The following is a 15,271-nucleotide window of genomic DNA, read 5'->3' as shown; positions in this document are numbered from 1 at the left end:
TAATAGTGACTAACGTTGGTATGTGACTAATAGTGACTAACGTTGGTATGTTACTAATAGTGACTAACGTTGGTATGTGACTAATAGTGACTAACGTTGGTATGTGACTAATAGTGACTAACGTTGGTATGTGACTAATAGTGACTAACGTTGGTATGTGACTAATAGTGACTAACGTTGGTATGTGACTAATAGTGACTAACGTTGGTATGTGACTAATAGTGACTAACGTTGGTATGTGACTAATAGTGACTAACGTTGGTATGTGACTAATTGTAACTAACGTTGGTATGTGACTAATAGTGACTAACGTTGGTATGTGACTAATAGTGACTAACGTTGGTATGTGACTAATAGTGACTAACGTTGGTGACTGTACTAACGTTGGTATGGCAAACAGGCCAGAGGTGCATGATAACGTGTAGTTGTTGTAGCAGAACAAGCCAGGTCTCAGCTCTGACATGGAGTTCCTGTATGTAGGGCGAAGCCAGCATCGACTGTAGCAACACTTGGTGATCCTGAGAGGAGGGGTGGGTAAAACATTTCCTTGTGTTTGGAATGTAGGAGTTTATGAACTTATATTTTTAGTTCTCGAATTATTCATTTTCAGTTATAAAATATGCTGATATATTGACCTTAAATTGACTTTTACAATAATTGTCAAGTTGTATTTATTTCTAATTATTTCTATCCCAGCGATCGTTATTCATTAAAACAAATGGAGAACCAGTACAGTGGGAAGCGGCACATTTGTAAAGCACCCCCCCCCCCTGACTACGTGCCTTCACCCTCCTACTTAATTTGCTGAATAAATTGAGGATAATTAATTATGAAACACACTTCCATACATGAAGCTACCAGTAAGGGGGCACATTTATATAACATGTGACCCCCTGGCCCCATGACATGTGACAGCGATTAACCAATCAGCTTTCAGCAGTGACCGATGAAATGCCAGAGTCTATGTCACGTGTCAAAACAAATATTACATATTATCCTCCCGCAGCTGTCAAGTAAGCAAGTTTATTATTTCTATGCAATCAGGATTAATGGGGATTGATAAAATGAAGCAAGATCTTTTTAAATTAGTTCATTAATATCTGACACTAAAATAACGTATAGTAAATAGTATTAGTAAATAGAATTACAAGCTTATCTGCTTGAGTAATTGATAACAGATTAGATTTAGCTCGTTTCATTTTGCTTCACAGCTTTAGACAGAGAGACTATTACCTCTCAAACCACTAGATTAGGGGCAAGTAATGAATATCATGCAATATTACCCCTCAATTTAACAAGACGGAAATTCAATTTAATTGAATGATTCCTCGATCAATTATTGGTTAAATGAGATAAGCTCATTTATAAGCCCATTAGAAGAGGAAGGGTATATAATAACACCATTATACACCTTTATATATTACAACACTGGACCATTAAAGAGAGTTTGAGATAAGCTGACATTTGAGAACGACCATAACAATTGCGAGAGACAAATTCATTAACGATTCAATCTAAGCAATAATAATCTCATTAGAATAATCCCGATAGTGAAATATCGCTAATGTTATCAAGTACGTTAATTAATTGTATCAATCAAGATTTTAACTATAAAAGCCATTAAGAGCCCTCAGTTATTCATATTATCCTTTCCATAGTGCTTCAATACAATAGCTCTTTGGCTAAAGTAAAACTTAGTTGTTTTTTTTAATTGTTGTTTTTTACGTTTCTTGATATAACTTTTGATTGTGACTCATATCCTTGATAACCAGGTTTGAAAACGAATCATAATTTAATTTTCCTGCTCGAAATTGATATTTTTTTCAATTTTAACTTATCTAACTTTTCAAGGTAGCAAAGTCGAAATCATGACTCTCACGAACCCAGAAAAGGTGGAAACCGGTCCTCTTGAACCCATCAAGTCCAAAGTTGTCAAGATGATGCTCACCTCAAGGATGCAGATTGGAGAAGCAAACCAGAAGATCGCCTGTGATACTAAGCTCGCTAACTACATGGACCACTGCCCAGAATGGCTCAAAGCTAAGGACGACACCTCTAAGAACTGGATGGATCTCGACAACAAGATGACTGAATCCATCGCAGTAGTTCGAGCTATTGGAGCTGCATGGTTCCTCATCCCTGACGATCCTGAACAGTTCAAGAAGTGTGAGGAGATTGAGAAGATCCTTTTCTCCATCATGAACACCATGGTCTACCTCATCAACAAGATCTGTTTTGCTCCCAACAGCACCGAGTGTAACGACTTTGATGTTGAATACGCCAGGACCAGATTCTTGACCAAGTTTGCACCCAAAGCTGCAGCCCTTGAAGAGCTCATCACCGGACCCTTCATCATGGGAGACACTCTACCAGTCCATGCTGACTACCTTCTCTACGCTAGTCTCTACGACATCAACGTATTCTGCCCCGGAGCTTTGGAGAAACATGCCAAGCTGAGTGTCTTCATGGATAAGTTCTTGCACTATCCCAGCCCTATCCGAAGGTGGTTCAAAACCAACGAATCTAAGAGCGGAGAGTACATCCGACCTCCTACACCCCACATCATGGACCTCCTCCCTGAAGACATGGGACAAGGAGATATCGCATAAACTAACTATATTGTTTACGCACATATGATTATTAAGTTTCATTGTTTATATTCCAAACTTTTCCTTTGTAATTTAGTTTATAGTTAATATGTTTACTGTATATATTATGATTAATCCTTGAAGATAATATTTATATGTACTAAGAAATTTTTGTTTTCACTACTTCGATTGATATGCGAAATAAAATTAAAGAACAAAATTGTTTTCTCCACGATTTAATACTCAGTATGCTATATTATAACTATTATAACTATTACTGTTACATTAATAACTAATATTTATATTCATTTAGATATCAAGGTCGAAATCATGACTCTCACGAACCCAGAAAAGGTGGAAACCGGTCCTCTTGAACCTATCAAGTCCAAAGTTGTCAAGATGATGCTCACCTCAAGGATGCAGATCGGAGAAGCAAACCAGAAGATCGCCTGTGATACTAAACTCGCTAACTACATGGACCACTGCCCAGAATGGCTCAAAGCTAAGGACGACACCTCTAAGAACTGGATGGATCTCGACAACAAGATGACTGAATCCATCGCAGTAGTTCGAGCTATTGGAGCTGCATGGTTCCTCATCCCTGACGATCCTGAACAGTTCAAGAAGTGTGAGGAGATTGAGAAGATCCTTTTCTCCATCATGAACACCATGGTCTACCTCATCAACAAGATCTGTTTTGCTCCCAACAGCACCGAGTGTAACGACTTTGATGTTGAATACGCCAGGACCAGATTCTTGACCAAGTTTGCACCCAAAGCTGCAGCCCTTGAAGAGCTCATCACCGGACCCTTCATCATGGGAGACACTCTACCAGTCCATGCTGACTACCTTCTCTACGCTAGTCTCTACGACATCAACGTATTCTGCCCCGGAGCTTTGGAGAAACATGCCAAGCTGAGTGTCTTCATGGATAAGTTCTTACATTATCCCAGCCCTATCCGAAGATGGTTCAAAACCAACGAATCTAAGAGCGGAGAGTACATCCGACCTCCTACACCCCACATCATGGACCTCCTCCCTGAAGAGATGGGACAAGGAGATATCGCATAAACTAACTTAACTGTTTACGCACATATGATTATTAAGTTACATTGTTTATATTCAAACTTTTCCTTTGTAATTTAGTCTATAGTTAATATGTTTACTGTATATATTATGATTAATCCTTGAAGATAATATTTATATGTACTAAGAAATTTTTGTTTTCACTACTTCGATTGATATGCGAAATAAAATTAAAGAACAAAATTGTTTTCTCCACGATTTAATACTCAGTATGCTATATTATAACAGCTAAAATACTATTACTGTTACATTAATAACTAATATTTATATTCATTTAGATAACAAGGTCGAAATCATGACTCTCGCGAACCCAGAAAAGGTGGAAACCGGTCCTCTTGAACCTATCAAGTCCAAAGTTGTCAAGATGATCCTCACCTCAAGGATGCAGATCGGAGAAGCAAACCAGAAGATCGCCTGTGATACTAAACTTGCTAACTACATGGACCACTGCCCAGAATGGCTCAAATCTAAAGACAACAGCTCTAAGAACTGGATGGATCTCGACAACAAGATGACTGAAACCATCGCAGTAGTTCGAGCTATTGGAGCCGAATGGTTCCTCATCCCAGATGATGCTGCCAACCAAGCCAAGTGTGAAGAGATTGAGAAGATCCTTTTCTCCATCATGAACACCATGGTCTACCTCATCAACAAGATCTGCTTTGCTCCCAACAGCACCGAGTGTAACAGCTTCGATGTTGAATACGCCAGGACCAGGTTCTTGACCAAGTTTGCACCCAAAGCCAAGGCTATTGAAGATCTTCTTGACGGACCCTTCATCATGGGAGACACTCTTCCCGTCTACGCTGACTACCTTCTCTACGCTTGTCTCTACGACATTAACGTGTTCTGCCTCGGAGCTTACGACAAGTCTCCCAAACTGGTCGAATTCATGGACAAGTTCCTACATTATCCTAGCCCTATCCGAAGGTGGTTCAGGACCAACGACGCCAAGACTGGAGAATACATCCGACCCCCTGTACCTCACATAATGGACCTCCTCCCTGAAGACATGGGACAAGGAGATATCGCATAAACTAACTTAACTGTTTACGCACATATGATTATTTTCATTTTTGTTACACATAGTTCAATCAAATACCTTTTTTTTAAGTCGACACCACGAAATTCTGAAAAACTTTAAGCACTTAGTGAGCTTTATGTTAAAATTATGATGTTTATGAATAATTTCCTCTCAGAAGGTTCCATAAGATTATATGTATGTTTATGAAGAAAAAAAAACTGTATGTGTCATTGCTTCAATAAATATTAAAGATTTGAGACTTAAATTATGTTTTAAAGGCAACAGAAATTCAAGGATTGCAATGTTCCAATAACTAAACTAACAACATCCAATAGTTTTGAGCGTCGCATTTTACAAGGACTTTATTCTATGCAAGATGTTTTACGATTGCTCGAAAATTGATTTGGTTTTACAGTTTTAACTAATCTTACTTTTCAAGGTAGCAAAGTCGAAATCATGACTCTTACGAACCCAGAAAAGGTGGAAACCGGTCCTCTTGAACCCATCAAGTCCAAAGTTGTCAAGATGATGCTCACCTCAAGGATGCAGATTGGAGAAGCAAACCAGAAGATCGCCTGTGATACTAAGCTCGCTAACTACATGGACCACTGCCCAGAATGGCTCAAAGCTAAGGACGACACCTCTAAGAACTGGATGGATCTCGACAACAAGATGACTGAATCCATCGCAGTAGTTCGAGCTATTGGAGCTGCATGGTTCCTCATCCCTGACGATCCTGAACAGTTCAAGAAGTGTGAGGAGATTGAGAAGATCCTTTTCTCCATCATGAACACCATGGTCTACCTCATCAACAAGATCTGCTTTGCTCCCAACAGCACCGAGTGTAACGACTTTGATGTTGAATACGCCAGGACCAGATTCTTGACCAAGTTTGCACCCAAAGCTGCAGCCCTTGAAGAGCTCATCACCGGACCCTTCATCATGGGAGACACTCTACCAGTCCATGCTGACTACCTTCTCTACGCTAGTCTCTACGACATCAACGTATTCTGCCCCGGAGCTTTGGAGAAACATGCCAAGCTGAGTGTCTTCATGGATAAGTTCTTACATTATCCCAGCCCTATCCGAAGATGGTTCAAAACCAACGAATCTAAGAGCGGAGAGTACATCCGACCTCCTACACCCCACATCATGGACCTCCTCCCTGAAGATCAGATTCAAGGAGATATTCACTAAATGTTTGAATGAAATGAGAGCTAGAGAAATAAGAGGGACTCTATTTATCGCACACTTTTTGGTTTTCGTTGTTCTGCAATTTAACTTTTCTCCTCAATAGAATCATGATATGTGTAACAATACTTTCCTCCCAAAATACTATATATATCTATATAATATATTTATTGAATCATGTCTCTTCGATGTTTTTAATAGGAATTGAAATTTACAATTACAATCTTATGAATTAAAATGATTTATTTAAAAGCGATAATAATAAGTTAATGACACAAACATTTTCTAACACGCCAAACATTATAGCTAACAAAGTCGAAATCATGACTCTCACGAACCCAGAAAAGGTGGAAACCGGTCCTCTTGAACCTATCAAGTCCAAAGTTGTCAAGATGATCCTCACCTCAAGGATGCAGATCGGAGAAGCAAACCAGAAAATCGCCTGTGATACTAAACTTGCTAACTACATGGACCACTGCCCAGAATGGCTCAAATCTAAAGACAACAGCTCTAAGAACTGGATGGATCTCGACAACAAGATGACTGAAACCATCGCAGTAGTTCGAGCTATTGGAGCCGAATGGTTCCTTATCCCTGATGATGCTGCCAACCAAGCTAAGTGTGAAGAGATTGAGAAGATCCTTTTCTCCATCATGAACACCATGGTCTACCTCATCAACAAGATCTGCTTTGCTCCCAACAGCACCGAGTGTAACGACTTTGATGTTGAATACGCCAGGACCAGATTCTTGACCAAGTTTGCACCCAAAGCTGCAGCCCTTGAAGAGCTCATCACCGGACCCTTCATCATGGGAGACACTCTACCAGTCCATGCTGACTACCTTCTCTACGCTTGTCTCTACGACATCAACGTATTCTGCCCCGGAGCCTACGACAAGTTTGATAAACTGAGTGTCTTCATGGATAAGTTCTTGCACTATCCCAGCCCTATCCGAAGATGGTTCAAGACCAACGAATCTAAGAGCGGAGAGTACATCCGACCTCCTACACCCCACATCATGGACCTCCTCCCTGAAGATCAGATTCAAGGAGATATTCACTAAATGTTTGAATGAAATGAGAGCTAAAGAAATAAGAGGGACTCTTGGAAGTCTATTTATCGCACACTTTTTGGTTTTCGTTGTTCTGCAATTTAACCTTTCTGCGTAATAGAATCATGATATGTGTAACAATACTTTCCTCCCAAAATACTATATATATATATATAATATATTTATTGAATCATGTCTCTTCAATGTTTTTAACATGAATTGAAATTTACAATTACAATCTTATGAAGTAAAATTATTTATTTAAAAGCGATGATAATAAGTTAATGACACAAACATTTTCTAACACGCCAAACATTATAGTTAACAAAGTCGAAATCATGACTCTCACGAACCCAGAAAAGGTGGAAACCGGTCCTCTTGAACCTATCAAGTCCAAAGTTGTCAAGATGATGCTCACCTCAAGGATGCAGATCGGAGAAGCAAACCAGAAGATCGCCTGTGATACTAAGCTCGCTAACTACATGGACCACTGCCCAGAATGGCTCAAAGCTAAGGACGACACCTCTAAGAACTGGATGGATCTCGACAACAAGATGACTGAATCCATCGCAGTAGTTCGAGCTATTGGAGCTGCATGGTTCCTCATCCCTGACGATCCTGAACAGTTCAAGAAGTGTGAGGAGATTGAGAAGATCCTTTTCTCCATCATGAACACCATGGTCTACCTCATCAACAAGATCTGCTTTGCTCCCAACAGCACCGAGTGTAACGACTTTGATGTTGAATACGCCAGGACCAGATTCTTGACCAAGTTTGCACCCAAAGCTGCAGCCCTTGAAGAGCTCATCACCGGACCCTTCATCATGGGAGACACTCTACCAGTCCATGCTGACTACCTTCTCTACGCTTGTCTCTACGACATCAACGTATTCTGCCCCGGAGCCTACGACAAGTTTGATAAACTGAGTGTCTTCATGGATAAGTTCTTGCACTATCCCAGCCCTATCCGAAGATGGTTCAAGACCAACGAATCTAAGAGCGGAGAGTACATCCGACCTCCTACACCCCACATCATGGACCTCCTCCCTGAAGATCAGATTCAAGGAGATATTCACTAATCGCTATATAATGTGATTATTATTATACGCTTGGATGAGATGAATTGCAAAATATTTAAGAGACTTCTTGAATCTTATTTTTCAGTAATTCCAATACTTATAGCTATGATCAATATCATGTTTATTTCCATGCTATTATAGTTAAAAAGTTTACTTATTGCTTTCAAAAATTGTATACTTCCATAAATTAAGCTAATTTCTCGACACTGCAACTGTTCTCATCATATTATCTATGTGTAAACAACCAGTTTTACCGATCACAGATTATTTTAACCGTGTCTATTCAGTAATCTAGATGAGAGAGGAACTGCATTTCTATAAACTGTACTGAAAATAACGCCACAAATCGCTTTTTAGAGCTTCAAATAAGCTGAAAATCCGACTCACGTCTATTTGCCCAATGATGTTATCTTCACTGTCCAGAATAAAGACACTTTCAGAGGCTGGTTTTCTGTTCTTGTTGGGATTCTCTGAAAAGGTAAATTAGGAAATCTACAGTTTAATGAATATTAAATATGAGTTATTTAAACGTTTTCTACAAGTCCAACTTACGTTTAGGAATAGATATCTTTCTAAGAGTGAACTCCCTGCACTCCAGTACTTAAATTACGTTTAGGGATAGATATCTTCCTAAGTTCATAAGAGTGAACTCCCTGCACTCCCAGTACTTACGTTTAGGCATAGACATCTTCCTAAGAGTGAACTCCCTGCACTCCAAGTACTTACGTTTAGGGATAGATATCTTCCTAAGAGTGAACTCCCTGCACTCCCAGTACTTACGTTTAGGGATAGATATCTTCCTAAGAGTGAACTCCCTGCACTCCCAGTACTTACGTATAGGGATAGATATCTTCCTAAGAGTGAACTCCCTGCACTCCCAGCACTTACGTATAGGGATAGATATCTTCCTAAGAGTGAACTCCCTGCACTCCCAGTACTTACGTAATACGTTTAGGGATAGATATCTTCCTAAGAGTGAACTCCCTGCACTCCCAGTACTTACGTTTAGGGATAGATATCTTCCTAAGAGTGAACTCCCTGCACTCCCAGTACTGCTCCAGCTCCACCATACTTTGCTCCAGCGTGTGCTCTGTCAGGGCTTGTCCACAGATTCTAGATATAACGTCTGAAAAATAACTTTGTTAGTGGAGATCAAAGCAGTTATAGTGGTTTCCGGAGGACTCTGATTTAAAATGCTCTCCTCGAAGAGTTATTCAAAAAAACTGTTTTGGTCACTTGATATCCCAGTTAAATGCAAATTCGGTTCTTCAAGTTCAGGGTTAAGGTTTAGGGTTAGCTTCAGGGTTAGGGTTTAGGGTTAGCTTCGGGGTTAGGGTTTAGGGTTAGCTTCGGGGTTAGGGGTTAGGGTTGTACGTGACAAATACCTTTGTTTTGAAGTAGTTTGCTGGTCATAAGGTGGCTCACGTATAGCTCTTGTTTAGAATCGTACATCTCAGACATACAAATGTGTATCTCTTGCCAGTGATGAGTCTGTGATGTAATTATATCAGCTCAAGAAAATACCCCATAAATTAAGAATTTGACGCTGACAATATTATTATCTACGCGTTGACGAGAATCAATAAAACCTGAAAGTTTAGACTAACTTTGACACTTTCCGAGCTCAGCTGCACTAACAATGGCACAAATTTAGAAACGTTATCAATCTTAATGTCAAGGTTAGTGAGGATACGGTCCCGTTCTGGCAGCACACTCCGGAGATAGTCAGCTGTTTGGAGCCAAGTTTGGATCTGAGCTGAGGCGGAGATCGTATCAAACTGAAACAGACATGTGGTATAGAGAGTGTAGGAGCATAGCTCGGTTAAAGAGTGGAAATATTAATAAAACTGTCAATGAAGGAGTTATTGAACTCAGAATTTTATGGCTGCGTGGCTCAGTTGGTAAATCTTCCTGCTTGTTAATCGCGAGGTAACAGGCTCGATTCCCAGCTGAGCTACCAGCCATGGGGTGAGCGTCGTTCAGCTAAGGATTCCGAGTGATCTTATATGCAGCCCGCCGGTCCACTCAGCCGAATACCCGAGAAATCGGGTGTGAGGGTTAAATGAGGAGCTGCCCAATGCAGCAAAGTCTCGGGCGAAGAAAGTATGGTACACACTACCTTTACCGTCACTGGCATATGTATAATTAAATCCTTCGCCTTCCTGTAATTGGCTGGTAACACTTGTGTAACAATGTGGCTGTTGGAATGTCCGAAGTAAAATAAAGTGTGATATTTTTTTAAACCTTGCCAAGTTTGTACATTACCTCGCTAAACTTGGTTTCTTGCCAAGTTTGTACAGTCTGGCACACTGTTTGCAGAGTTGCCCAAACGTCGTGGCGTGCGTCAACTTTCGTTTGAACCACCTATAATAGGCACATACGATGTAAAAGAATATCACGATATCACACTCATATTTCACACAGAATATTTCACACAGAATATTTCACACAGAATGGAAATATTGCAGTATTTTTAAAATTCTACAGACTTTGAGCCGGTACAACCATGCAAAATCTAGAACAGTAGAACTACACTACTTAGAACAACTAAGCAACAAAGATCTATTTGCAAATAAAATAATAACTACTGTAAAATTTTTAGAAAACCTGAATTTTCTGTAGATTGTGATAATTGTTGGAAATACTGAATTTCCAATCGCTATACATTGTCATCGTCTCCTTTAGTTCCAAGATTTTTTTCTTGGCATCTTCAACCTGAAGATATAATAGTTAAAAAGAGGTTCAACAAATAAGTAAACAGATAATCTACACGACCGCGTTCAACTTAACATCCATCGTAGACATACACAATAATATATATATAATACAATTTAAAACTTTAATAACCGCACCTTCCATTTGATAGCCTAGTTAAACACATGTGTTGTGTTGATATTGTGAAATCCATTCAGGAAGTTTCAAAATGATTCGTGAATCCACCTTCCTTTTATTTTTGACACAACATTTCGTCATGAAATTCTGCCATCATGGAAAATAACCCCAATCTTATTTTCCAATAAATCTTCATTATCATACAGATAAGGATTTAAGGCATTTAATTTAGAGGTCGATGGCATGTACATAAACATTTAACAATCTCAGTAATTATTTCGCAGTTGCGCACACGATTGTTTACTCTAGCGTTAGTTAGGTTATTTTTGTTTTGACTTGAGAGGAAAGGTATTTGGTAGGTAGGTTCAGCAACGTGTCGCACTAATTCAGGTCCTCATTTTAACAATATTTCTCTGCATTTTCTGTGGCTACACTTGTTGTCCTGACATTATGAGAGTGTTGGTGCCTTTATTGATCAGCCTCGGGCTCCTTACTCTTCACACAGAAGCACACATTTTCAGTGCAGATAAAAACATTCTCTACGAACTAAAGAAGCCACTTGAAGTTGGTGACGTAATTAGAGCTTGGGGGGTCTTCAAAGATTACTCGACCTCCAAATTTAGTGTGAGAATTGGCCAAAGTAGCTCAAAAGGTCCAGTTTTATTCGTTGCAGACTTCCGACCTTGGAGCGATCTAGTCATCCTGAACAGCTTCGAGGAAAGAAATGGCAAGAGGAAATCCGACCCAGGCTGGGTAGACACAACTTTGATGCAGATACAATGTTTGAGGTAAAGATTGAAGTTCACAATGAAGGGTATAGAGTGTTCGTGAACGGTAATGAGCTGGAGAGAATGTTGCCACATCGGTTAGAGTTAAATAGAGGAGAACATGTTGAACTAGAAGGAGGCAGCAATGGCTTCCAATGGACTGCTCTTCATCTCCCAACCCCGGATAGGGGCACCGTGTCAAATAAAAACGTGGCACCAGGACCAGGTATTCCATTTGCTACAACAACAGGCCAGATGAACTCCCTGAGCCTTCTGGAGAGACCTCTGGCTGCTGGTGATGTCCTCACAGCTTGGGGGATCTACGCTACTGGGTCCACTAAATTCAGTTTCAACCTCATGATGGAGAACGGACTTTATCATATGATAAACGTTGACTTCCGTCCTCCGCCCAGTGAGAACAAAGTGGTGATGAACTCTAAGAACATGAACGGTTGGCAGACAGAGATACGGACAGAAATTCCAATCTTCGTAAATGGCAAGCCGTTCAAAGTAGCGGTAAAATGCTTGGAGGATGCATTTCAAGTCTTTGTCGATGGAAAAGATCTTGGAACGACGTTCCCGTACAGAGAAGGTTTTGCCCTGCGTGAAATAAAGTTCCTCTGGCTTCTAGGCGGCAGCCAGGGCATGATTTGGACAGATGCCCAGCTGCCAAAGTATGAGTCATTTCGACACATCTTCAGTGCGGACAAGAACGTGGAGTATGGTCTTAAAAAGCCACTGGAGGTTGGTGATATGGTCAGGGCATGGGGCGTGTTTCAAGACGACACTACATCCAGATTTAGTGTTAGCATTGAAAGCAGAAACAATGCAGTAGTATTCGTTGCTGACTTCAGACCTTGGGATGATTTAGTCGTCTTGAACAGCTTTGACAGTATGGAATGGCAGAAGGAGATTAGGCTAGAGTTCAGCAAAAACAATTTTGAAAAAGACACTGTGTTTGAAATAAAGATTCAAGTTGAGGTTGTGGAGTACCTAATATTCTTCAACGGAAAAGAACTTAATCAAAGATTTGCTCACCGTGAGGATATTAAGGGGGGACACCATGTTGTGCTGAATGGAGGTAGTCATGGTTTCCAGTGGACAGCTCTTCATTTGCCTAATGGACAAAATCTAGGACCAGGAATTCCATTTGAAACAACATATGGCAAAAGGAATATCATTAAAGAGCCTTTAGCACAGTATAATGTGATCAACGCATGGGGAATATACGCTGACGGGTCAGTAGGATTCACTTTCGGTTTCTTAATGCAGAATGAGGAGCACTATATGCTTAGTGCCACCTTCAATCCTCCACTAAACGGAAACAGAGCACTTCTCAACTCTAAGGATCACAGTGGCTGGGGATCAGAAGAAAAGACCAATCTTCCGGAATTTGCTAACGGCGAGCCTTTCAAAGTAGAGATAAAATGCTTGAGGGAGGAATTCCAAATCTCGGTTAACGGCAAAGTGCTAGAAATGAACTTTCCCTACAGAGCTGGCTTCGTTCTGAGCGAGGTAAAGTATATCCTCCTCGGTGGAGGCAGTGCTGGCATGCAGTGGACTGATCTAGCTCTACCCTGGTACTCGGACTCTAACAGTCTCAACTGGGTCCAGTTCTCCGAAACAAAACAAGCTGTCATCAAACCCTACTTCGAGCAAAACACTATGGAACTCTATTTCCTTAGACTTCCATGTGACGTAAACATGTGGTTTAAATTGGGTCTCAGAAGATACGGTGGATTAAACGGACATGTTGAAATAAAGGGACAAAGAGGGATTATCTATTGTGACAGAGCAGATAACGTTAACTGGTTCAACGGAGAGACCACATCCTTTAACCTCCATAACAATTTGGAGTGCAGACCTGGAGACAATAATGTGATCCTTATTATTGAGAAGACGTCTGATAGGATCACCATGAAGAAGCTGGGAAGAGTGATTTATAACCAGGTGTTCACAGAGAAGGATGGTTATTGTCACAGCTCAATACCAAGCACGTGGGCCTGGACCAACCTGCAGAGATATCCTGGATATTTGGAGCTGGCAGTGAGCGATAGCAGAACTGATCAGTATAGAAACAAGGGTGGAGACAGTGGAAACGAGACTGAGGAATGAAACTATTTGTAGAGTTTAGAGGAATAGAGCACACGGTCAGAAATAAGACTTTCGGCGGAAATGTAGGATGTGTGATTTCTATTGGAAAATGTAATCTTGCTTTGAAAGTTTAAATTTAGATACATTTTAACATCATAGTAATACTATATTGGTGGGGACTGGGAAGTTAAACTATATTACAGTTTCACTGCGACTTCGTCAGTAAAATTGTTTACTAACTGATAAAACAAGAAGATAAGCACGTCTTTAAAATTTAGCTAAATTTTAACATAGTACAATAACTTGAAGAAACCAAATCCATTAAGTACATTTTGTTTCATTTTAACGCAATATTTTTTTGCGCAGGTCTATTTAAAATCGCATTTTAACAACAAGAAAATACAAGAACCTCTAATAGATTTGTTTTATTTGTTGTAATATAAATCAACAGAGTAGTCCAAGTAAAGCAGGGAAAAGGACGAAGGAGACGCCGTGAACAGTAAAACTGCTGTCATCCTCACCCTCACTCTCACCCTCACCCTCGGCGTCACCCTCGGCCTCGGCACCATTACTTTTACCCTCACTCTCAGTACCATCACTTTCACCGTTACCTCCGAATTTGGCGGGGTCGTTGCACTTAAATGTATCGCAGGTTGAAATCTTGCACTTCATGTTGGAAACAGCTCCCATTGTCGACTCTAGAGAGGACTTCATTGTGTCACAGAGATTATCGTTAGCGTTACCCATGCTGCACATGGCAGTCGTAGCATCAGCCGATCCTTCCATTTTAGTTTCTGCTACTTCCATCTCATAGTCAAAGGCTAGATACGCTGTAGCACATCCGACCTCACAGACAGCCACAGTTGCCTTAGTGCAGGCCCCGCCAGGGTATTGTTGTTCTTGTCCGGCCATTGTCATGGTACCGGCCACACATCCAGAATAGCATTTAACAGCATTGGTGGCAGAAAGTACTGCACAAGTCACAAGTAGACACCTCAACATGATTTATACAACTTTCCTAAGGGTAAGAAATAATCAACCATGTTTTGGTCAGAATGAAATGAGAATTAGTTGAAAACAAAACAAGATAATCAAATTACAATTTTAAGGCAATATTTTCTAACAAATTAGCATGAGCAACTGCAGCAGTGACAAGGAAAACAAGATTGAACATGAGTATGGAGGGGAAATTAAACAAAAACCCGTGATACAAAAATGAAAATTTAATCTACTCAGTGTTTTTATTCTTCTTTGAGCAATCGCAGTCTACGAGCTGGAGCTTCGGTTCTCGATTAACGTTTCTTACTTTCACTCCTTGTTCATTAGTAGAGGAGTCCAAGGACAGCAGAGAAAAGGACGAAAGAAACACCATGAACAGCGAAACTGCTACTCTCACCCTCACCCTTACCCTCACCCTTACCCTCACCCTCACCCTCGCCCTCGCCCTCACCACCATCACTTTCACTGTTACCTCCGGATTTGGCGGGGTCGTTGCACTTCTCAGTTTCACATGGGGCCGAAACACCGCACTTCAAATTGGAAACAGCTCCCATGGTTG

The 15,271-nt window shown here is 40.5% G+C and overlaps 1 protein-coding gene across 1 annotated transcript in view; it reads right to left on the bottom strand.

Moving 5' to 3' along the window:
* The window catches only part of LOC134814336 (dynein heavy chain domain-containing protein 1-like), a 41,277-nt gene that overhangs the window by 4,765 nt on the left and 21,241 nt on the right, over positions 1-15,271 (bottom strand). Inside the window, exons 21-27 of the mRNA XM_063822430.1 lie at positions 10,628-10,735; positions 10,286-10,384; positions 9,628-9,798; positions 9,406-9,511; positions 9,024-9,146; positions 8,408-8,490; positions 384-518 (exon numbers count right to left, since the gene is read on the bottom strand). Of these exons, the coding sequence (XP_063678500.1) occupies positions 384-518; positions 8,408-8,490; positions 9,024-9,146; positions 9,406-9,511; positions 9,628-9,798; positions 10,286-10,384; positions 10,628-10,735 (825 nt within the window). The remainder of the gene's footprint in view (positions 1-383; positions 519-8,407; positions 8,491-9,023; positions 9,147-9,405; positions 9,512-9,627; positions 9,799-10,285; positions 10,385-10,627; positions 10,736-15,271) is intronic.

The sequence above is a fragment of the Bolinopsis microptera genome, chromosome 4 (genome assembly GCF_026151205.1).
Source record: "Bolinopsis microptera isolate Bmic1 chromosome 4, MBARI_Bmic_1.0, whole genome shotgun sequence".
NCBI classification, from domain to species: domain Eukaryota; kingdom Metazoa; phylum Ctenophora; class Tentaculata; order Lobata; family Bolinopsidae; genus Bolinopsis; species Bolinopsis microptera.
The sequence above is the reverse complement of the archived record's forward strand: the minus strand, read 5'-3'. Positions and strand labels throughout refer to the sequence as shown.